Source organism: Furipterus horrens, unplaced genomic scaffold (genome assembly GCF_987537825.1).
Source record: "Furipterus horrens unplaced genomic scaffold, mFurHor1.1.pri manual_scaffold_9, whole genome shotgun sequence".
In the NCBI taxonomy this organism is placed as follows: Eukaryota; Metazoa; Chordata; class Mammalia; order Chiroptera; family Furipteridae; genus Furipterus; species Furipterus horrens.
In genome coordinates, this window is record NW_028327179.1 from 52,131,251 (window position 1) to 52,156,304 (window position 25,054).

The 25,054-nt window shown below is 40.2% G+C and overlaps 1 protein-coding gene and 1 pseudogene across 1 annotated transcript in view; one reads left to right on the forward strand and one right to left on the reverse strand.

Moving 5' to 3' along the window:
• PUS7 (pseudouridine synthase 7) overlaps window positions 1-22,950 on the reverse strand; it is an 83,021-nt gene extending 60,071 nt beyond the window's left edge. The window contains exons 1-4 of the mRNA XM_090287323.1: window positions 22,742-22,950; window positions 10,809-11,256; window positions 4,291-4,375; window positions 4,001-4,102 (exon numbers count right to left, since the gene is read on the reverse strand). Coding sequence (XP_090143449.1) covers window positions 4,001-4,102; window positions 4,291-4,375; window positions 10,809-11,256; window positions 22,742-22,868 — 762 coding nt within the window. The 5' untranslated portion in view covers window positions 22,869-22,950. The remainder of the gene's footprint in view (window positions 1-4,000; window positions 4,103-4,290; window positions 4,376-10,808; window positions 11,257-22,741) is intronic.
• Window positions 10,305-10,453, forward strand: LOC150001744 (U4 spliceosomal RNA; annotated as a pseudogene).
• Window positions 22,951-25,054: the final 2,104 nt, after the last annotated feature.

Consider the following 25,054-nt stretch of genomic DNA (forward strand, 5'->3'; position numbering starts at 1 on the left):
CACATTTCATATCTGGATTCAACAGCCAGAAGTATGTATGTGAATATACCTTACTAGCAATCTAAAAAGTTTTAAGAAATAATACTTACCCTTACTATGTGAGATATGCAGTCATTTTTTGTTTTATTTTATTGCATTAAAAAACTAAGATGTGCTCAATTGATTTCATGATTGAAATCCCACTCCTACTAGCTAACCTTAATATTTTAGCAAAATAAAAAAATGTAAAAGAAAAACTACATGATACTTATAGGTAAGTGACATTTTCATACAAAAAAATGAATCTAGCCCTGGCTGATGTGGCTTAGTGGATTGAGCACCAGCCTGCGAAATGAAAGGATGTGGGTTTGATTCCTGTTCACGGCACATGCCTGGGTTGCAGGCTGGGTCCCTGGTTGGGGGCATGTGAGAGGCGACTGACTGATGTATCTCTTGCACATTCATGTTTCCCTCCCTCTTAATCTCCCCCCCTTTCCCCTCTCTCTAAAAATAAATAAATAAAACCTTTATTTTTTTTAAAGTAAGTATAGATTTAGAATTTACTGGGAAGCACTGAGTTGAAATCATGGTTTGTGTATATGAGTGAAAACATATCTAGATCTCAAAAACATCAGAAAGTCTGTCCTCATCTTACAGACAAGGACACATGTCCATAGTTTATGGCATTTAAAAGTAAAAATTTTCAGTAGATGGCATAACTATAGTTTGTAAGATGGTAAATCTTGCCATCTAGGTAGAAAAATGTGTAGTATGGGGTTAAGAAAGACCACTGCATTAGACAAGCAAGGAAAACCTGGACCAACCTCCTGGACCATTCTCAAAACCAATTCTTTCTCCTTGATATTTTATGTATAAGGAAATTCAGTAAATGAAGATACTTAAAGTTGTACTATCACATACTTTTCAGAAGTTTTGGTGTTGGGGGAACAGAGAAAGATAAGGGTTGGAGGCAGACGGTGACTTCTGAAAAGTTAAACTGTTACTAACTAGGGGTGATGGAAGGGGGAATTTCAGGCACCCCCAAATCTAGTAGGTTGTTAAAACAGGCTAAAAAAGGAATTGGACATAAACTTAAAATTCTAAAAATCTTGAGCTACATTCTTTTTTTTAAGATTTTATTTTTAGAGAGAGGGGAAAGGGAGGGAGAACGAGAGGGAGATAAACATTAATATGTGAGAGAAACATTGATAGGTTGCCTCCTGCATGTCCCCAACTGGGGACCTGGCCCACAACCCAGGCATGTGCCTTGACTGGTAATTGAACCAGCGACCTTTTCGTTTGCCAGATGATGTCCAACCCACTGAGCCACACCAGCCAGGGCTCGTGTTACAACATTCTTAAAATCTATACCACATCACATTGCTCCATTCTCTATGGTATCCACTAGCCACATGTGATAACTGAGCACCTGAAATGTGGCTAGTCTAAACTTGGATGTGCTATCAGTTTAACAAAGCATTATAAGGACTTAGCAAGAAAAACAGAATGTAAAACATCTCATTAGTAGTTTTAAAAATATTGGTTATATACTGAAATATTTTGAATGTATCAGAATTAAGAAAATATATTAAAATTAGTTCCACTTATTTCTTTTTACTTCTAAATTTTCAGATTTAAAATTAAAAACATAATTCCACTGGACAGTACTCATTGAGCAGAATACAATTTTCATAACAAAAGCTTTAAAGAAGAAATTTACTATTCTGTTTAGTAGTTGGGCTCTCCTTTTCTTGAATAGAAGTAGACTTAGGCTGAGCAAAGAAACACTCCCTTATTGTCTTCCCCTAGTTCCCTTCCCTCCCAGAGCCCCATTTGAGACCAAGAGGTTGAAGGTATTGGTGCCAGGACCACACCTCTGATTGTCAGGCTATGGTTGTCCCTTTCCAGGAGACACTATATAAGTCACTATAAGGTTCAAAACAATAAATTTCTTTTATTTGTGCTCATATGAAACATTTGTTTTTGGCCATAGTTTATATGGATATTGGTTATCTGTCATCTACTAAAATATTTTTAATATAATGCCCTTTTAGATCAAATAGGACAATATCAACCTTTAGTTAACCATTACAATTTTTCCAATAGACACTTACTGACATCTACTCAAAAAGAAGCAATCAAGGACTTCCAGCCAAGATGGAGGCTTAGACGGACACGCTAGGTCTCCCTCTACAACTAGAGAGGAATACAACTACTTCAAAACAAAGGATAACTAGAAATTCCAGAAAATAAAACTACACGGAAGTCCAACATATGAAGTTATAAACCAGCGGTGCCATTTGGGCAGGTAAGAGTTAAAAAGGGCAGTACTGTTTGCGGTCGCACCCGGAGCGGCGGGCGGAGAGGAGTCCCGGCTAGCAAGCCCCTGGCGGTGCGCGACCCCGGTGAGGAATCCCGGCTGCGGCCAAGCCCCTGGCGGTGCGCGACTCCGGCGCTGGGGAGAGCGGCCGCGGCATCGCCTTGAACAGTGAGGCCCAGGGTGGCGGGAGGACGGATCCCGGTCTCCTAGCTGAATAACTGTGTGAATCCATCTTGGACCCCCGCCCCCAAAGAAAGCACCACAGGGCTGCGAAATAGGTCGCGGACAGGCAGGCGCCGGTCGCTAATTTGTGACGCGTACACAGGCACTGCCCCGGACAGCCGGCCCAAGAAAACAAAACGCATCTGTCAAAATGAGGCAGGCAACTGTAGAAATACCGGTAAAACAACTCACCAGGCAGCAGATAGAGAACCTGACAGATGAACAGATAAGAAACCTGTCAGAGGCTCAGTTCTGGGCCATTGTTATCAGGTGGCTTACAGAATTCACAAAAGAGCAGGAAAAAGATATGAAAGAAGCGAAAAACTTTCATAACGAAAGGAACAAAACCGCATACGAGACAGAAGGAAAGGAAATAAAATCCAGAGTTCATTCCAACAAACTGGAATATGGAGAAGGAACAAGCAGTCAACCAATGCAGCGAGAGGAAATGGCAAGCAACAATGAGAGGATCAGAAACCTCTGGGACAGCTATAAAAGGCCCAACATAAGAATCATTGGTTTGCCAGAGAATGAGGAAGATGAACTAGAACTTGAAAAATTGAGTGAAAATATAATAAAGGAGAACTTCCCAGACTTGGGGAAGGGAATAGACCTGCAGGTCCAGGAAGCAAGGAGAGTTCCCAAGAGACTGGACCCAGGGAGAACCACTCCAAGACACATTATAATCAAAATGTCAAAAATTAAAGATAAAGAGAGAATCTTAAAAGCAGCAAGAGAGAAGAAAAGAATTATGTACAAAGGGGTCCCAATTAGACTATCAGCTGACTTCTCAAGGGAAACCCTACAGGCAAGAAGAGACTGGCAAGAAATATTCAAAGTAATGAAAATCCAAAACCTACAACCACGAATACTCTATCCAGCGAAATTGTCATTCAGAATAGAAGGACAGAGAAAGTGTTTCCAGGACAAAATAAAACTGAAAGAGTTCATTAGATCCAAACCACTGTTATATGAGATGTTAAAGGGACTGGTTTAAAAAAAAAAACAGAAGCTAGGGAGATGAAACAAAGGCAAACTAAATAGGCAACGAGAGTGGAAGAGGAACTGTGGGTACGGGAAGCATATTGGGGGGAGGTCAACAGGGAGGGGGAATGGGGAAAGGGAGGGAGATGATATAGGAATTGGGGATCAAGGTAGGAGGGAATGGAATAGACGGAGAGAGGTAGGGAGGAACTGTATGCACAACTAATGGACATAATCTAAAAGTGGGGGACAACTGGAGGGAGGGGGGCCACCGGGTGGAGGGGAGCAGAGGGAAGGGAAATTGGCACAAATGTAATAATTTAATCAATAAAACACATTAAATCTGAAAAAAATATATAATATAAAAAAAAAAGAAGCAATCAAAAAATCCTATAATTAAAAATAAATAAATAAATAAAAATAATAAATAAATAAATACAGACTTAAAAAATAAAAATCCTATAAAACCTTTTCACATATTTCTGTACTATTTACCTTGATGGCAACACTGGTTTCCTTATTTACAAAAAGCTGAAGCTCTTCTAAACGCTGCTTTTCTTCAGCTGTCAAAACTGTAAATACATCTTCTGAAGGATCCTTTAAAATAACCACAGAAACTCCCAGTCAGTCATACACAGAATTCAAGGTTGTTAAAGCTCTATATTTCAATAATCTCTAAAAACTGCCACCCTTGCATTAAAAAAAAACCAAACAAACAAAACAAAACAAAAAAACCCTGCTATCTTTACAAAGAAGGTAACTTTTGCTGGAAAGCTGACTCCTACCTCCGCATCCACTGGGATAGACAAGTCATCCAAATGGCTGATGCGTCCATCTTTTCCTATTTCATGAACAACGAAGTCAGAGTATCTGATAAAAAGAAAACACAAACTTTCACAGCATTAACATTTTTGTTTCCTGTTAATTTTAGGAAAAAGTTCAGCAATAGTAAGCTTACTATTGTGCAGAATAAGAAATTTTTTAAAAAAAGATTTCAGCGCAGAGTAACAGTTATTGTTTCTAGCTTCTTAATGAATTTTGAGCCACATTTTAGTTTTATATCGGAATATAAAGACCCTCTGAACTTAACATACACTTATACCAACAGATAGATCATCTAGATCAGTGGTTCTCAACCTTCCTAATGCTGCAACCCTTTAATTCAGTTCCTCATGTTGTGGTGATCCCCAACCATAAAATTATTTTCGTTGCTACTTCATAACTGTAATTTTGCTACGGTTATGAACCATAATGTAAATATCTGATATGCAAGATGTATTTTCATTGTTACAAATTGAACATAATTAAAGCACAGTGATTAACCACAAAAACAATATGTAAGTATGTATGTGTTTTCTGATGGTCTTAGGCGACCCCTGTGAAAGGGTTGTTCAACCCCCAAAGGGATTGCGACCCACAGGTTGAGAACCTCTGATCTAGATGGAACCTCAACAAGGAAACATAGGCCTTAAATTACACATTAAAATTGATGGACTTAATATTTACAGAACCTTCCATCCCAGAACTGGCACAATACCCATTCTTTTCAGATGTACATGTAATATTTTCAAGGACAGACCATATTTGAAACAAAAAAACAAGCTCAAGAAATTTAAGAAGACTGACATATCAATAATCTTTTCTCTACAAACCATATGAAACTAGAAATCAACTACAAGAAGAAAGCTGGGAAAATCACAAATATGTGTAAACAATATGTTACTGAGTAACTACTGGGTCAATGAAGAAGTAAAAGAAGAAATCTGTAGAGACAAATACAAATGAAAATTGATACTTCAAAAATCTTTGAGATGCAACAAAAGTGGTACTAAGAAGCGAGTTCACAGCAATACAGACCTATCTCAAGAAACAAGAAAAATCTCAAACAATCTGGCCCTGGCTGCTGTGACTCAGTGGATTGAGCATCGGCCTGCAAGCCAAGTGTCGCTGGTTTGATTCCCAGTCAGGGCACATGACTAGGTTGCACATCAGGTCCCCAGTTGGGGGCGTGAATGAGAGGCAACCACATAGTGATGTTTCTCTCCCTCTCTTTCTCCTTTCCCCTCTAAATAAATAAATAAATAAATAAATAAATTTTCTTAAAAAATCTCAAACAATCCAACATTATATCTTAAGGAACTAGAAAATGAAGAACAAATGAAGCCCAAAGTCAGTAGAAATAAAAATTAGAGCAGAAATAAATGAAATAAGAGACTAAAAGACAATAGAAAATACTAAAGAAATGAAGAGCTGTTTATTTGAAAAGATAAACAAAATTGACCAATCTTTAGCTAGACTAAGGAGAAAAGAGAGAAGACTCAAATAAATCACATCAGAAATGAAAGTGGAAAAATTATAATGAATACCACATTAGTACAAAGGATCATACAAGAGTACTATGAAAGGCTATACGTCACCAATCTACAAGAAATGGACAGTCTTAGAATCATACAACCTTTCCAGATAGAATCATGAAGAAACAGAAAACCTGAGTAGACCAATTCTAGTAAGGAAACTGAAACAGTAATCAAAACCTTCCCCAGAAACAAAAGTCCAGGACCAAATGGCTTCAACGGTGTATTCTACCAAACAAACAACAACAACAACAACAACAACAAAAAACTTCCGGCCAAGATAGAGGCTTAGACGGACACGCTCGGTCTCCTTCTACAACTAGAGAGGAATACAACTACCTCAAAACAAATAATAACCAGAAATTTCAGAAAATAAAACTACATGGAAGCCCAACGTATGAAGTTATAAATAAGCGGTGCTTGCCTGGATGGGTAGGAGGGGTGAAATCAAAACCAGAACGGAAAGGTCGGGCGGGGCTGTTTGTGGTAGCAGCGGGGAGAGCGGCCGGGGGAGCAATCCTGGCTGCAGTCGAGCCCCGGCAGCTCGCAACCCCAAGACGGGGAAAGGCAGCCCCCCCATTGCACCGGACAGTGAGGCCCAGAGGGCGGGAGGACGGATACAGTCTCCCAGCGGAGAATAACGGCAGGAATCCATCTTGGACCCCCGCCCCGACACAAAGCAACACAGCACAGTGAAAAAGGTTGGGATCGCTGCTGGTCGCCAGGTAGTGACCAGTACACGGGGCTCCGCCCCCCACAGCCTACCCAGGAAGCAAAGCAAAACACAAATCTGTCAAAATGAAGGAGACAACAATTGAAATCCCGGTGACGCAGCTCAATAGGCAGCAGATGAAGAACCTGACAGACGAACAAATAAGAAACCTGTCAGAGGCTCAGTTCAGAGCTATTGTTATAAGGTGGCTTACAGAATTAACAAAAGATTTGGACCAGGACAGGGAAGGAAAGAAAACCACTCATACCAAAAAGAACGAAAACAAATACGAGACAAGTGGTGAGGAAATAAAATCCAGAGATCAAATCAACAAACCGGAACCTAGAGAAGGAACAGTCAACCAGTGCAGAGAGAGGAAGCAAAAAGAAAAGAAAGTGAGGAGAGGATCAGAAACCTCTGGGACAGCTACAAGAGAAGGAACATTCAGATTACAGGATTGCCAGAGGGTGAAAAAGAAGAACTAGAAATTGAAAAATTATGTGAAAAAATAATGAAGCAGAACTTCCCAAACTTGGGGAAGGAAATAGACTTACAGGTCCAGGAAGCACAGAGAGTTCCAAATAAACTGGACCCAGGGAGAACCACTCCAAGACACATTATAATGAAACTGTCAAAAATTAAAAGATAAAGAGAGAATCTTAAAAGCAGCAAGAGAGAAGAAAAGAATCATGTACAAAGGGGTCCCAATTAGACTATCAGCTGACTTCTCAAGGGAGACCCTGCAGGCAAGAAGGGACTGGCAAGAAATATTCAAAGTAATGAAAATCAAAAACCTACAACCACAAATACTCTATCCAGTGAAACTGTCATTCAGAATAGGAGGGCAGAGAAAGTGCTTCCAGGACAAAGTAAAACTGAAGGAGTTCGTTAGATCCAAACTACTATTATATGAGATGTTAAAGGGACTGGTTTAGAAGAAGGAGGATCAAAAATACGAACATTAAAATGAAAACTGCATCACAAGAACCAACAACAAAAGCTAGGGAATCGAAACAAAGGCAAACTAAATAGGCAACAAGAGTGGAAGAAGAACTATAGGTATGGGGAACATATTGGGGGAAGGTCAGCAGGGAGGGGGAAGGGGGAGAGGGAGGGAGAAGGTATAGGAATTAAGAAGCATAGTAGGAGGGAATGGAATAGACAGGAAGAGGTTGAGAAGAACTATATGCACAACCAATGGACATGGACTAAAAGGGGGGGACAACTGGAGGGAGGGGGGCCACCGGGTGGAGGGGAGCAGAGGGAAGGGAAATTGGGACAATTGTAACAGCATAATCAATAAAACATATTTTTTTCAAAAAAGTAATACCTATCCTTCTGAGACCCTTGCAAAAAATTGAAGGAAATGCTTCCTAACTCATTTTATAAGGCCAACATTACCGTGACACCAAAGACAAGCAAGGATAACACACAAAAAAGAAAATTACAGGACAATATCTCTGATAAATGTGCAGATGCAAATATCCTCAACAAAATACCAGCAAATCAAATACAGCAATATATTAAAGGCCTCATAGGCCACAATCAAGTGAAATTTATTCCTTGGATGCAAGAATGATTCAACATTCGCAAATCAATAAAAATGATATGCCACATTAACAAAATGAAGGGTAAAAGTCAAATGATCAACTCAGGTGTAGAAAAAGAATTGGAGAAGATAAAATATCCATTTATGATAAATATTCTCAATAAAATGGATAGAGAGGAAAGTACCTCAACATAATTAAGGCCGTATATGACAAACTCACAGCTATCATCACACTCAACAGAGAAAAATTGAAAGCTTTTCCTCTAAGATCAGGAACAGGACAAGGATTACTCTTGCTACTTTTATTCAAGATAGTACTGGAAGATGTAGCCAGAGCAATTAGGCAAATTGGAAATGAAGGAGTAAAACTGTCACTACTCTCAATGACATTTTATATATAGAAAACCCTAAAGACTACACCCAAAACTATTAGAAACAATTAAAAAATGGTTGCCAGATACAAACTCAATGTAGAAAAATCTGTTTTTTCTACGTAATAAGAACAAAGTATCAGAAAGAAAAATAAAAAAAAAACAAAAAACACAATTTCATTTACAATTGCAACAAAAATAAAATACCTAACAATAAACTTAACAAAGGAGGTGAAAGTCCTGTACCCTGAAAACTCCCAGATATTGTTAAAAGAAACTGAAGACACAAAGAAATGGAAAGATATTTCATGTTTATTGATTGGAAGAATTAACATTGTTAAAATGTCCATATTACCTAAAGTGACCTAAAGATTCAATGCAATTCCCATTAAAATCCCAGTGCCATTTTTCACAGAAATAGAACAAAAAAAATCCTAAAATTTGTGAGGAACCACAAAAGACCCTAAATAGTAAAATACAGAGAAAAAAGAACAAAGCCAGAGGTGTCACACTCCCCAATTTCATACTATACTCCAAAGGTATAGTAATCAGTACAAAACTGGCATAAAGACAGATAGATACATAGACCAATGGAACAGGCAACTAATTTATGACAAAGGAGCCAAGAATATACAATGGAGAAAGGAAAGTCTCTTCATTAAATGGTGCTGGGAAAACTGGACCGCCATATGAAAGCGAATACAACTAGACCACTATCTTATACCATACTCAAAAATGAACTCAAAATAAATTAAATACTGGAATGTAAGACCTAAACCATTTAAAATATATAGAAGAAAATATAGGCATTAAGCATCTGGACAATGATCTCAGTGATGTTTTTATGAATTTGACTCTAAAGGCGTGGGAAACAAAACCAAAAATAAACAAATGGGACTACATTCCCTTGCACAGCAAAGCAATCCATTAACAAAACAAAAAAGTAACCCACGAAATGGGAGTAGATATTTGCAAAAAATATTTTTGATATGGGGTTAATACCCAAAATATATAAAAAGTCATACAACTCAACGACACACACACACACACACGATTAAGAAATGGGCAAAGGATCTAAATAGACATTTTCCCAAGGAAGAAACACAGATGGCCAACAGGCATATGAAAAGATGTTCAACTTCTCTAATTAAGGAAATAAAAACCAAAACTAGAATGAGATATCACTTCACACCTGTTAGAATGGCTATTATAAAAAACACAAGAAATAACCAGTGTTGGAGAGGATGTGGAGAAAAGGGAACCCTCGATCACTGTTGGTGGGACTGTAAAATTAGTGCAGCCAGCCCTGGCTGGTGTGGCTCAGTTGATTGGGTGTTGTCCTGTTAAGCAAAACTTTGCCAGTTCAATTCCTAGTCAGGACACATGCTTGGGTTGTGGGCCTGGTCCCCAATTGGGGCGCATGCAAGAAGAAACTGGTCAATGTTTCTCTCTTGCACCCAAGTTTCTCTCCCTTTCTCCCTTCCTTCCCCTCTTTCTAAATAAATTATAAAAATCTTAAAAAAAATTAGTGCAAGCCCTGGCTGCTAGCTCAGTGGATTGAGCATCGGCCTGCAAGCCAAGTGTCGCTGGTTCGATTCTCAGTCAGGGCACATGACTAGATTGCACGTCAGGTCCCCAGTTGGGGGCACGAGTGAGAGGCAACCACACAGTGATGTTTTTCTCGTTCTCTTTCTCCTTCCCCCTCTCTCTAAAAATGAAATAAATAAATAAGCAAACAAATAAATAAATTATAAAAAAAAAAGTGCAGCCATTGTGGAAAACAGTATGCAGGTTGCTCAAAAAATTAAGAACAAGCCTTGCGCAGTGGCAGTATCGTAGCCAATGAGGTTTACCCGAGGCGCAATTATTGCTAATTGAAAAAAATTAAGAACAGAACTACCATATGATCCAGCAATCCTTTTTCTGGGTGTTTATCTGAAGAACAACAAAACACTGATTTGAAGAGATGTATGTACCCCATGTTCACTGCAGTATTATTTACAGTAGTTCAAACATGGAAGCAACCTAAGTGAGAGTACCATTCAGCCATAAAAAAGATGAAATATTGCCACTTGTAACAACATATATACATTTTAAGGGTTATGCTAAGTGAAATAAACACAGAAAAAATTGTTGCACTCATTTTATCTTTAAATGATGTCATTTACTCATTTAGGCAGCTTTCTTCATCCTTTTGACCATCTGTGAAATTAATCATTGGGGACAGAAAGCTAAACAAAAGACTATATTGCTGATCTTTTTCCCAAAGAAAAGAACTAATATAAATAAAATAACTTTGTACATAAACTAAACATACCTTTCTTTTAAGATTCCTGAGAATCCTTGATGAGAACTTACAAACTTGGTGATGCCAACATCAAGTTCAGTGAGTCCATGCTTCATCATGTCTGCAAAACTCTCAGCTTCTTCCTCCTCCTCCTCCTCCTCGTCCTCACCCTCCTCTGAAAAGCCATCTTCCTCCTCCTCTTCCTCTTCTTCCAACTGGGCATCAGAATTGTTTTTACTCTTTCCAGCACTTACAGCTTCACGTAGTCCAGGCACATTTTCACAGTTGGGCGCAGAGTTATTTTCTAACCCATCCTGACCTTTAGCCAGACAGCATTCTGAGACCTTCTGTCTTTTTGACTCCTCGGCTGGGGCCAGACTGTCATTATCATCAACAGCATGGGACCCACGTTTCAATGACACGCCAGTCATTTCTGTCATCTCCATTTTTAAGGCTCCAAGAAAACATTTAAGAAAACCTTTTAGGAAGACAAAGTAGGAAAATAATCACTTATATAAATAAGTGAGTTTCAGCAAAGAAAAGCAATTAACATTGTTCCTAGGGTCCTAAAAATCATTTATGAAAATAATTCTTCCCAATGTTGGCATATACCTTTGATGGCATTAAAAAAATGGCAGAATGCTTCTGCAAAATATTTGACATTGTGCATCAAAAGCCTTAAAAATATGTGTGCCCTTTGCCCCAGAAATACTGCTTTCAGGAAGTATCTTAGAAAATTAAGAAAGTAAAGTTTTAGCAGTAAGGATACTCATCTCAGTGCTTTAATGTTAGTAAAAAATCAGGAATAATAATGCCTGAGGTACATGAACTGAACAATATGTAGGAACTGGGAAGGGTAGTTACTTCTAGGAGACCGTGTAAGTGGCTGGGGACAGCAGGAAGCCTTGCTGTTTCTACTGAATACCATAGTATTTTGTTGCATGTTATCATTATCCTTTCAAAAAACTGATTAAAAATAATGTATAACTGCATTTATTGACATGAAATCATACCACACTGTATTTTTTTTAAAAGGCAAGGGGAATATGGAGTTGATTAATGGGTACAGTTTCAGTTTTGCAAGATGAAAAAAGAGCTCTGCATACTGGTTTCACAACAATGTGAATGTACTTAACACTATTGAACTGTACACTTAAAAATGGTTAAGATGATGTTATATATGTTATGTGTATTTGCCACAATTAAAAAAACATTATCATTTAACTGGCCTGTACACAATGTACCGAGAAAAAAATCTAAGAAGCCACCCATACTTCCTAGAACAGAGCAGCTTGAGAGAGGGACTACCTGTGGCAGTGAAAGCCAGTACATTTATCTAAGACCATGGGTGCCCATCTAATTTGATCTTTTTTGATGCTGTTGGTAAAATAAAAGATTTTACCTATATTAATTATATAGGGAATGCTAAAATTAACGTACTAAAAAACTTAGTAAACATATTTATAAATAATGTAAATGAGCAGAAATCAATAATCTAGTTCTCCAAGGCTCAGTTAACAAGAAATCCACCTACAAAAGCATCTGTAGCAGAATAATAATGTTGAACTAAATTTTGAGAACCCATATTTAATCTTGTATTTTTAAAATTTTGTCAAAAATAATGGGAGGAAAAGTAGAGAAAAAGACAATACTACATGCTAAAAGTAAAAGAAAACAAGGATCACAATGGCTACAAAAAACAGGAGAAAATATATGGAAAAATGTTAGTAAATACAATTACCTCTGAAAGACAAAAAATTAAATAAAGAAAATGGAAGAAACCAAGAAACCAGATACACAAAATTATCTTTAATTCAAGTAAGAAAGCATTTATTCTTTATTTGTTCTAAGCAACAAGGTATAGTAAAAAAGAATGCTGGTTTATAAAATGCCAATGCTATTTCATTCTCGCTTTGTATCAGCAAAGCTGCCCTCACAGAGCTTGCACACTAGCAAGGGAGGCAGAAAAGGTCCAGGGCCTGCTTGGTCGGGGACTATGAACACACAACCTTAGAAGGCATTAGAGGAGATGGTGTCAGAGAAGACAGCCTTTCTAACGGAAGTCGAGAAATGAACACCTGAGCAATGTTTTAAGGAATGAGTAAGGCTGTGGAAAAGGGGGAGGAGGCTGTTCGGGGGAAGAGGGTATGGGCTATGCCAAGGCATGGAAGAATGGGGGGGCATAGAGCTCTGGAAGAACCCAAAGGAGCTCATCACACATTGTGGAAGGTACAATACAAGGAGAATTTGGAGTTAAAGCAAGAGTGGGTGGAAGCCACATCAGGCTGAACGGAGGGAAGGACATTCTGAAAATCAAACCACCACTAGATTTGTGAGTTAGAAAGATGTCCTATAGCCAGTCACTGCATTGTGTCATACATACTCTTACCCCAAAGCCCCCAATAGCCCTAAACAATGCTATAAGGTCTCCATCATGACAAGATCTACCAGGAGAGAGAAAGCACAATAACAGCTACATCTGCACTTGGTTCAGGGACTTTATAGTCAGCTGGATGTCTACCACCTTCCCAGTATGCAGAGAACTACTCATTAGGCTCCTTCACAATAACCCAATCTGGCTATAAGCCTTGGTGGAAACAACCATTATTTCCTCTGCAAAAAGCTTCTCCATCCTCCTGCTTCAGTACTGCCCATCATCCAATGCCATGTACCGTTATCTTCCACATGCCTTCAACAACTCAGGCCTAGCCCCAACACGTGCCCATTCCCCATCTGACTGCTCACACAATCTCTCCAATGAAAGGCCCTCTATACCCATCTCAGATCAGCCTGGTCTCTCACCTATTCTTCAAGACTTATCTCAAGACCACAAGTCCTGACTCTATGTCTTCCTATTACTTCCATGTCTTCCCATTTCATCTCTCTTCATTTACACTACCCATGCAGGCACCTGAGTACTGTGTTCTTCCCTCACCCATTTTCCAGAGGTGTAACTGGTCCAAATAAATTACTAACTTTTCGGAGACCCTGTTTTTCACGTGTAAAATGGGCACGATAGGTGCTTCAAAGGACTGTCATTAAGATTAAATGAGATGATAAACATGGAGTGTCTAGAAGAGTAGGAACTCAGTAAACGCTAATTCCCTTTCCTCCCTCAAGAAGTCTACAGATCCTTTGAGGTATTATTTCTTTTATACAAGACAGAGAATCCAGCATGGTGTAATAACCATCAATATATATCTTGAAGAATTATTGAAATAGGTGTTGAAATGGTTCCCCATCTATAGAGGTCAAAGATACATTATGCAGCAAATCTTTAATGAAATAGTGGCCCTGGGCAATAACCATCAATGTCCACTAACATCACAAAAGAGAAATAACCAGACTTTGTGTACCCCTGAAAATACTTGCTATTATATACAAAATATTTTTACTGATTGAAACTCTATGTAGTGGGTGCACAATGCAGTGTTCAGATGATGTTTTGTTGAGTTGAACACTTGAAACTTGTATGGTTTTGTGGACTGATGTCACCCCAATAAATTCAATTAAAAAAAAGAAAGAAACTATGTTTAACTACTAGTTTAGACAGTATACAGAAAGAGAAATTGTTAAATGTCACCATGGGAAGCAATCAGCAAAATCCCGAATGTGGGAAATTACAAGGACAAAGTCTCAGTCTTTCAACTAATAAATAGCACAGGGGGAAAAAAAGAAGGGGAACCTACAGATAAACCTACAAAGAAATGCAGTGGTGGATCCTCCTTCAGATCCTGATTTAAGTAAACCAAGTGTTTAAAAAAGCATTTATGGAGATTTCTAGCCAAGATGGAGGCTTAGACTGACACACTCCATCTCCCTCAGCAACTAAGGAGTACACTACCGCAAAACCAGAAATAACCAGAAGTTCCAGAAAATAAAGCTACATGGAAGTCCAAAAGTATGAAGTTATAAACAAGTAGTGCTCGTCCGGACGGGCAGGAGGGGCAAAGCCAGGGTGGAGAGGTCAAGCTGTGTTGGCAGCGGTGGCTACAGCAACGGGCAGAAGGACTGCAGTAAGCACAGACACCCCTATTTAAGGGGAGGCGAGAAGGGCCTGGGAGCACCCCCGGATGCAGACCAAACCCATCAGCTCAGAATTCCAATGCCAGGGAAGGCAGACCCCCTATGCCTCGGACTGTGAGGCCCAGAGGACGTGGGAACGGAGGAGGAGGCTCCTGGTCTCTCAGCAGAAAGAGAACAGCAGGAATCCATTTTGAACCCCTGCCCACACACAAAGTGCCACAGTGTGGTGAAAAGGGTCACCCGGTAGTGACAAGTGCATGGGGCTCCGCCCCTTATAGCATAGGAAGTGTGACAGTCCCGCCCAGGAAGCAAAAAACTGCCAGGATGGCAGGGATAATGATAGAGATCCCAATTACGCAGCTGACCAAAAAGCAAATACACGAATTAACGGACAAACAGATAGATAATCTTTCTGAGGCTCAGTTCAGAGCTATAGTTACAAGACAGCTTACAGAAATAACAGTGGGACTTAATCAAGACGGGGAAGGAATGAAGGCTAGTCCTGCTGAAATGAACAAAAACACATATTAAACAAGTGGTGAGGGAAGGAAAACCAGGGATCAAATCAACAAATTGGAACATAGGGAAGGAACAGTCAACCAGTGCAGAAAAAGGAAACAAAAAGTGAGGAAAATGAGGAGAAGCTCAGAAACCTCTGGGACAACTATAAGAGAGCAAACATCCACATTATAGGGTTGCCTGAAGGTGAAGAATAAGAACTAAAAATTGAAAAATTATGTGAAAAAATAATGAAGCAGAACATCCCGAACTTGGGGAAGGAAACAGACTTACAGGTCCAGGAAGCACATAGTTCTAAATAAACTGGACCCAGGGAGAACCCACCAAGACACATTATAATCAAAATGTCAAAAATTAAAGATAAAGAGAGAATCTTAAAAGCAGCAAGAGAGAAGAAAATTATGTACAAAGGGGTCCCAATTAACTATCAGCTGGTTTCTCAAAGGAGACTCTGCAGGCAAGAAGGGACTGGCAAGAAATATTCAAAGTAATGAAAATCAAAAACCTACAGCCACGATTACTCTATCCAGCGAAGCTGTCATTCAGAATAGAAGGGCAGAGAACGTGCTTCCAGGACAAAGTAAAACTGAAGGAGTTCATTAGATCCAAACCACTGTTACATGAGATGTTAAAGGGACTTGCTTAGAAGAAGGAGGATCAAAAATACGAACATTAAAATGAAAACTGCATCACAAGAACCAACAACAGAAGCTAGGGAATCGAAACAAAGGCAAACTAGGCAATGAGAGTGGAAAAAGAATTATAAATATGGGGAACATATAGGGGGGAGTTCAGTGGGGAGGGTGAAGGGGGGAAAGGGAGGGAGATGGTACAGGAATTAAGAAGCATAGTAGGAGGGAGTGCAATAGACAGGAAGATGTTGAGAAGAACTATATGCACAACCAATGGGCATGGCCTAAGGGGGGGAACAACTGAAAGGGGGGGGTCACTGGGTGAAGGGGAGTAGAGGGAAGGGAAATTGGGACAACTGTAACAGCATAACCAATAAAACAGTTTTTTTAAAAAGCATTTATGAAACAATCAGGGACATGAAACACTAGGGATATTTGATGACATTAGCAGTATTGTCAACTTTTTAAGGTGAAATAATATTATTGTGGTTACATTTAAAAACAGGATCCTTATGTTTTAGAGATATAAATTGAGCTATTTATAGTTGAAAATATATGAAGTCTGGAATTTGCTTCAAAATAATTTACCAGTGGTGAATGGAAGCAGAGTGGGTGTAGATTTGAAACAAGATCAGCCATGAGTTGGTAATTGTTGAAACAGAGTGACAAGAACACAAGAAGGTCATTACATCATTCCCTCTACATTTCGTGTGGTATTTTTTAATAGTAAAAAATAAAAGCACAAAGTATAAAGAGATATACAAGCTATTCTACTCTGATCAAACCACCACTCTTTTCAGTTTTACTGTTCCCTCTCTCCCCTTACCTGTTCTTCAAATGTATCGAGATATCCAACCCCAAGACACCACCTCTTCCGCCATTACTTACTTGTTCAAGTCCCCAAAACCTCAATAACTCTCAGCCACTACTCAACACTCTTGGTCACTAGTCTTGCTCCATGATCCTTGCTAAACTTCAACCAAGGGCCAATCTGACTGTCTGTGTCTATGCTCCTGGCTCCTGCTGGAGAAAATCTCGCGAGACCAGGGGAGTTCCTATCTTATTGTAAGAAGAAACAAGGACATAGTGACTCCCAAACCAGTAGAAAGTCATTAGTAACAAAGGGCAAATGTAATTAGAGGGTCTTAAGGGGACATCATGAAGGGGGAAAGATAGTCATCACCAGACAAAGGGAAAATGGGAGAAGGGAGCTGACAATAGTAACATATTTACAAATCGCAAAAGGGGCATGTGAAGGGGGAAAAAATAGTCATCACCAGACAAAGGGAAATTGGTAGAAGGGAGTTGACAGTAGTAACATATTTACAAATCACAATAGGCGCATTTAGATAATCGCATTAGATTGTAACTCCGGAGAAACCAGTAATGGAGAAACAGGGGAGAAGGAGAGGGGAGGGGGAGCTAATTGCATTAGGGAGGGGGAGCTAATTGCATTACTATAAAACCAATTTTCTTCGTCTACTTGGGGCGCACATTCTCCTGGCTGAGGGTTCGCCCGACTCTGCAGACTCATGAATAAACGCCTCGCTTTGCTGCTCAAGTCCTGTGTTCCGGTTTTTATTGTGAGCATTTCTCACATTATGATAGCCCTCCACACTGCCTGTGGCCACCTGCCCAGGACCAGTCAGCAAGGTATTTACCCAGTCCTGTTTGCTATTTACACAGAAAATAGGGATGTTCTGACACACTACCCTGTTAGAATATTCACAATGAGGCAGGATAGTAAGAAGCTAGAATTCCTTGACAAGTAGAATGGGGAAACCGAGGAAGATAGTTAAAGGGCTGAACAATTTCAGCCAGATAATAAATTGCAAGGTCTTATCTTCCCTAACCAAGGACACTTAGGAACAAATAAATGGTTTATACATTCCAGACCACGCACAGGGCAGACCTGCCTGTCCTGGGCCCTCTTCAGTGATATTCTTTGAATGTGCAACAGACCAGAGAATGATCCTGATCCCTCTCATTTTGATGAATCAGCATATCAAAGGACACACCTCAAAAGCTGAATATTCTATTGAGATCCTCCCTCTAAAATTCCAACCTTTAGGAAACAGATAAAAACCCTTAAGACAAAGGACCCATTGTGCTCACTTTCTGGAGCATGCCCATGCCTCCTCCCACCCTTCTTTCCTTAGGGGTGTATCTTTGCTTTCTTTCTCTTACCCTCTAAAGCAGTGGTTCTCAACCTGTGGGTTGCAACCCCTTTGGGGGTCGAATGACCCTTTCACAGGGGTCACCTAAGACCATCAGAAAACACATATATAATTACATATTGTTTTTGTGATTAATCACTATGCTTTAGTTATGGTTGGGGGTCACCACAATATGAGGAACTGTATTAAAGGGTCGCGGCATTAGGAAGGTTGAGAACCACTGCTCTAAAGGTTCCCAGGAGATTTGCAGCCAGGGGAGCAGCAGGCAGCAGCAGCTCACCCCAGGCTAACCCCCTGAACCTGTCTCCAATGGCCCTCCTTTTGCCTCTGCAACTTGTTTCCTGAGTCCATGCAGCCTTGCTGGCTCACTTCTTCTGCCTCTGTGACTTGTTTTCTAAAAGGCCAAGGCAGCCTAGCTCACTCTTGTTGCTATGATCTTGCCTCTTCTCTCTTAAGCCCTTCCTGTGTTTCACTGTCCCCAGCTTTAATAAAGGTACTCTCAAAACCGCCTGGACTCATGTTGTGAAATCTTTCCTGCATGAAGTCAAAGACCCCCACATTCCAGACCCTACTAGAGCAGACCTGCCTCAATCCCAGTCCCTTCCCAGTGACAAGACCTCTTATGACCATTCCCCTTAATGTGGCAAACCTAAGGGAAGTCCACACTTACTTTAACAGTCACTAACTCCTCTGCACTGCACTTCATCCCCTCAACGAACATTCATCATGCACCTGTGCCAGGCATGATTCCTGGTACTGTGACAAGACACATCAGTGAATGAAATAAATGCCCCGCCAGCACCTGCTTCCTTGACCAAATTACAGCTATTCAAGCCTGGTTCTACCTGACATCTTTTCCTAACACAGCATGGTTCACTGCTTTCTTACATTGCAGCTCTCCTACTCCTTGCTTATCTCTTGCCTCTGGAGATACTTTTTCCCTTCTTCTCTGCCTGCAACTTAAATTTGGGCTTCTCCAGGTTCTTTCTCCAATTTATTCCCTTCTCACTCCCAAGTGTTCCATCTCCAAATCCCATTTACTCGGGGTCCAAGGCAATCGTAAAGACAGCTAAACAACGATAAAGTGTATGTCATGAGCTTGTTCAAGCCTTGCATTAACCCTATGACAACAGTGTTCATTATCATTCCCATTTTACCACTAAAATAGTGAGGCCCAGAGATTAAGAATCTTGGTCCAGTTTACAGAGCTAGTAAGTGGTAGTATCAAATGCTCAGAATCAACATGCCTGAAATTAATCTCATCATTTCCCATTACAAATGCACTTCTGTTAAATTGTACCTCTTACCTCAGGGAATGTTACCACCAATTAACTACCAGTCACCTGTGTCAGAATATGGGCATCGTCCCAATTCATTCTCCCCTACGTCTAGAAGGTTTAGGACAGCACTGTTAAGCCTAACATTCCTGGAATAAGAATATTAACAGACTGGATCTGAAGTATCAATCTCTGGTTTCAATTCTTACTTGGGGAACAACAGTTTGTGAAGTATAATGTGAAGACTAATCTATGAGTAGGTCTTGCTATTTACTAAGCACATCACTTCACCCCTCTAAGCTTCAGTTTATTTCTCCATAAAGCTGAAAAATGATGACTTGGTTAAAGGTCTGTAATAACTGTTCCTTTTTAACTGTTAGTCATTAATATTTGTTATGGATGGTTTACACAGCATTATATTTCTGAGTTTGCAGTAAAAAGTAAGCTTATGCTTCTTTTGTTCTCTGGGCTAATGATTAAACATGGTTTTCTCCTTAAAATACCACTTAATTTTAAGAGACCTTCAAAGCACTGCCAACAGCATCAAATAAATATGCCTTTGGTATTTTTTGGAAGTTTCTTTCTTGATTCTTATGGACCCTTGTCTTATCCTTTTCTTGTTATATGTAATTGCAAAGACAAGCTCAGTAACTAATCTCACTTTTGTTTTCAAATGAAATTATACTTTTCATTTTGGCTGATACCCTATCAGACATTTATTATTAGAGCATATATAGCACCAATGATTATAAATCACTTAATATATATTTTGCTAAGTGCTGTCTGTGGGTCTAGAATCTGAGAATATACTTACCAGAACAGCTGTGTAAACTTCTTTTAGAAGAGGCAGAACTCAAATTAGTGTTGTTTTCATAAGCAGAAACTATATAAAAGGGAAGACTGAAATGCAATATAACTTTTAAATAAGAAGGAGGGAGGTAATCCTGTCAACATAAAAAGGCTGAAAAGAATTCAAGCAGGCCCTGGCCAGTTGTGGCTCGGTTGGTTGCGAATCATCCCACAAACCAAACAATTGGTGGTTCAATTTCCTGGTCAGAGCACATGCCTGGGTTGCGGGCCAGGTCTTCAGTTGGGGGCATACAAGGCGCAACTGATTGATGTTTCTCTCTCATACATCAATGCTTCTCTCCCCTTCTCTTTCTCCCTCCCTTTTCCTAAAAATAAATAAATAAAATTGTAAAAAAATATTATAATAATAATAATTCAATCAGAAAGATAAAACCCTGCTTGCCCCAATGTGATTTTCCTAAGGAAATTCCAAATATACATGTTCAACCATTCTATTCAAAGATAGAAAAAGGGACCGACTTTAAAAAAGGAAGGGAAAGTTTATGAGTTTTTTTAATGGTATTTTTTTTTAAGTTTTGAGGAAATATCACACTGCAAAAACAAAATAAGAAGAAAAAAAAAGGCATTCTGTTTAAGAAAATAAAAAAAAATATCACACTGCACAAATACACTGTGCATGATAGTAATGACAGTATTTCATATGCCAAGTAAAATCTCTATAGACCAGAAGCTTGAGTCTATGACCGGAAAGAGCGTGAAATCTGCTGATACTAACCCATGAACTTGAAGTCCTACACAATTCTTTGGAGGAAATACTAAAATAATGGGTTTTGTTTCCTTTATACTCCAAATGAACAAAATGAGATTAGGAATATTACAATTTTAACAGTATTTTATTTTAAAATCTTTTTCATTAAGATATCAGATTCATCAATAAGCTTCCTCTGTACTCACAACAAAAATAAAATTTAGCATTTTCAAAATCTTAATACGCCATTACAGTTCCTAAATATTATTTCCTGCAAAATGAACATCTAAGAAAAGGGCCATATTAGTCTTAATTGTATCTATATTTCAAAATACTCCATAATTTCCACTTTTTAAATGTTCCTCTTATGTGTCTGGTGCTGTTTTAGGCACTGCAGAAAAAAGGAAAATCCCGTACCCCTGTTGAGCTTACATTTATTTAAGGATATATGGGGGAATAAATTTTTTTTTTTTCATATAAGCATGACAGCTACAAACAAAGCTGAGTAGGGAAGATTAGAGACAGAGGGGTGCTCTTTAGTGAAGCCTCTCCAAGGAGGTGCCTTTTAAGTAAAGAACTGAAAGAAGAACTAGACATGAAAAGATGTGTGTGAGATTAGTTCCAGGTAGCAGTAACAGCTCATGTAAAGGACTTCAGGTTGGAGCAAACTTAGTCAACAGTAAGACCAGCTGGTTTATAATTTCTCTCTCCTACTTGGGGGGCAAAAGCTGTTTTATTAATACTTGTATGAGTCCAGCCTCTATCAAAAATTATGTTCAAAGGGGGTTATTAAATGATAAATACCGAGTGTTGCCTACTTGCTAATGATTGAACAAAATCCTTGCCTATCTGTCCCTTTTTCAGTATGTGTACTGTTGGCTATTAGACAAAGATTCCTCCATTGTCAAGGCATCTGCAGGCCAAAGGGGCATGCCTGTCTCACAGAACAGACCTGAAATAAAGGCCCTTAGTAATCCTACACATATTTTCGAAGTGGAAAAAAAAAGTGCTCTGACAACGGGACCAAATATTTGAAAAACTACATCCAAACCCCGCTTCTTGGCAGGCAATAAAACCAAGCAATGAGGATGTACTTCTAAACCTCTCAGAGGTGCAGGGCTGGCGGTAAGGACTCTCAAAACGGATGAATTTCAACACGCATGTCCTCCATCCACTCGCTTAACACTGATCCGGCAGAGGTCTCCAGAAAACACTCCTGGTTCGCAACCTGTTCGCTCCTACTCTGGGAAACGGCTACAAAATAATTAGTCACCCGGCACACAGAAGACACGCAATAAGTAGCGATGGATGAGGTGTACCAGGAGGAAGCATGTGGGCTGGACCCTGTAGCAGACTGGCCCAGCGATGTATGAGAGCTGTAAAAGCTTTGAGGATAAAGGCCAGTTTTCTCTTCGGGGAGAGAGAAGAGTTTAGGGAGCGTCTGGGGCAAAGAGACGAGTGGGAAAGGGATCCTAGGCAGGACAGCGCCACCGGGAGGAAGGAGGGCGCAGCGTCCCCTGAGGACTTGCCCCGGTAGTGCGGGGCGGGGCTTGCTCCACCAAAGCGCAGGTCCCACCAAGCTTCAGCCGCGCTCCCGCTGGTACGATCAGTAATGGAGGTTCCGCGGGAGCGCTGTGTCCTCAGACCACGGCTGGAACACCTTCCCAGTCCACAATGCCCCTCTGGGCGGGACTTGGGCGCTGGAGCGCTGGGTCCGGCCGAGCCGAGGGCTGGCGGCAGAGCCCCAGCGGCTGCAGGGACGCCGCGCACTTACCCGGGGCCCGAGAGCGCGGGCGCGGTGCTGGCCGAGCAGCAAGGGGGCGAGCGCTCTGCTTAGGGTGCAGGAGAGCTTCAGCAGTGAGGGTCACTCGGAAGAGCCGACTGCAAGGGCGGCTGCACATAGGCAGCGCTGTCCCCGCCTGGGGCCCACAGCGACCTGGTGGACTCACCGTTGGCCGGGCTCGCACACATGCGGCGCACGGACGTGCCGCTTCCGGCTGGCCCCTCCCCCGGGGCGGAGTCCGCCCTCCGCTGCCGGCCCCACCCACTTTCCCGCTGCTACCCTAAGAGTTGCCTGCCTGCAGGCGCTGTGGCCGCGCCCCTGGGTCTTCCAGGCTGCGAGGTGGGGAGCTCACCGTGACCCATTCACTCAGGGAGCTTGACAGGTGGCAGCACCTGGACTTTAGTGAGGGCAAAAAGTGATTTTACAGACACCAAAGAGTCCTTTAGGTGACTTCTAAAGCAGCGATTGCCTTAGGAATGTTAATTGCATTCTAATAAAACTTTCTTCCACAGTTATGGCCCTTTTTTGTTGCCTTCCACCACGCAGTTAATAATGAATAGAGAATCACTTTAGGGTCTATATTGTTTTATGTGTATAATTTCCTCCAATGCAACGAATCCAAGAGCACCATTCTCCCACTTTGATTTACCCGCATGCTTAACAGCTCCCCAACAGGATCCCGTTCAAGAAACCTGAGCATAACAAGATTGTGTTCTGTGAAAAGAAAAATAAAATTCATTACTTTTTCCATGATCTTTAAGTAGCACATGTTCCCAGACCAAATTCTGTCCTCAAATAGCTTTTGCACATTTACTGTTTAACCACACTTCAATTCTGAGTGAAAAACCAATGTTATTTCAAGTCCTCATATTTTTGCTAGACTTGTGGGGTTTTTTTAATTGTGGCAAAATACACATAACATAAAATTTACCAGTTTAACCATTTTTAAGTATACAGTTCAGTGGTATTGAGCACATTCACATTGCTGTGCAACCATCACCAGCACCCCTCTCCAGAACTCTTGAAACTCCATGCCCTTAACTATAGTCTTCCCTCCTCCTAGCCACTGGCAACCACCATTCTATTTTCAGTCTCTATGAATTTTACAATTCTAGGTAACTCACTTAGCATAATGTCCATAAGATTCATCCTTTTTAAAGCTGAATAATATTCCATTTTATGTACGCACCACATTTAGTATGCCAATTGTCACTAGAGTTGCTTCCAACTTAGGCTATTGTGAGTAATGTTGCATGTTCATAGCAGTGTTAATAGGGTGTACCAATATCTCTTTGAGACCTTGCTTTCAATTTTTGTGTGTGTATATACCCAGAAGTACAACTGTTATATCATATGGTAATTCTATTTGTAATCTTTTGAGCAACTCCCATACTGTTTTCCATAGCAGCTGTAGATATGTTTTTAAAATCTGGGTTTACAAGTGGGCATCTAACTAACTGAATAGAGATAATTCGCTCAGAGTGGTAGGGTTCTATACCGCCTAGATTTTTCACCTCAGTTAAGTACCTCACATAGTATGTGTTCCTAATGCATGAGCAATCACATGTCCTTGGACTGTGGTTAATCTATAGGTTAATGTCCTAACAACAGCAACTGCAAATATTATCATCATAATCACACAGTAAAATTTAATCTTAAACTTTTAATTTTTGTATATTTTAAGAAGTGTCTTGCCCTGGCTGATGTAACTCAGTGGATTGAACACCGGCCTGCAAACCGAAAGGTCATTGGTTCAATACCCAGTCAGGGCACATGCCTGGACTGCAGGCTAGGTCCCCAGTTGGGAGTGTGTGAGAGACAACTGAATGATGCATTTCTCGCGCATTGATGTTTCTCTCCCTCTCTTTCTCCCTCCTTTCCCCTCTCTCTAAAAAGTCAAATCAATCAAACCTTTAAAAAACAAAAGTGTCTTCCCTGAGATTTTGGTTCAAATTCCTCATAAATGACTACGGAGGAAGAACGTTCACATTTCTTTGGCCAATAGTTATGTGCATGGACAGAACATACCCTTTTTGCATTTCATCCTAAATTGCCTTAGACAAGATCCAAGTAAAACATCCATTTTTAGCTTTCTGTTTTTCAAAATTGCCACTCTTTATTGGCTTTTATAGTTAATATAATACAAAAGCCTCTCCCCCATTCCAACTCCCTTTAATAAACACTTAACAGTTTAATGTTCTCCTTGACTTAAAATGACAGCATAACATATATATTATATATAATATTGGGGATCCTACTTTTCCCTCCACACCATATGGTGTGCTAAGTGCGTAGTACACACAC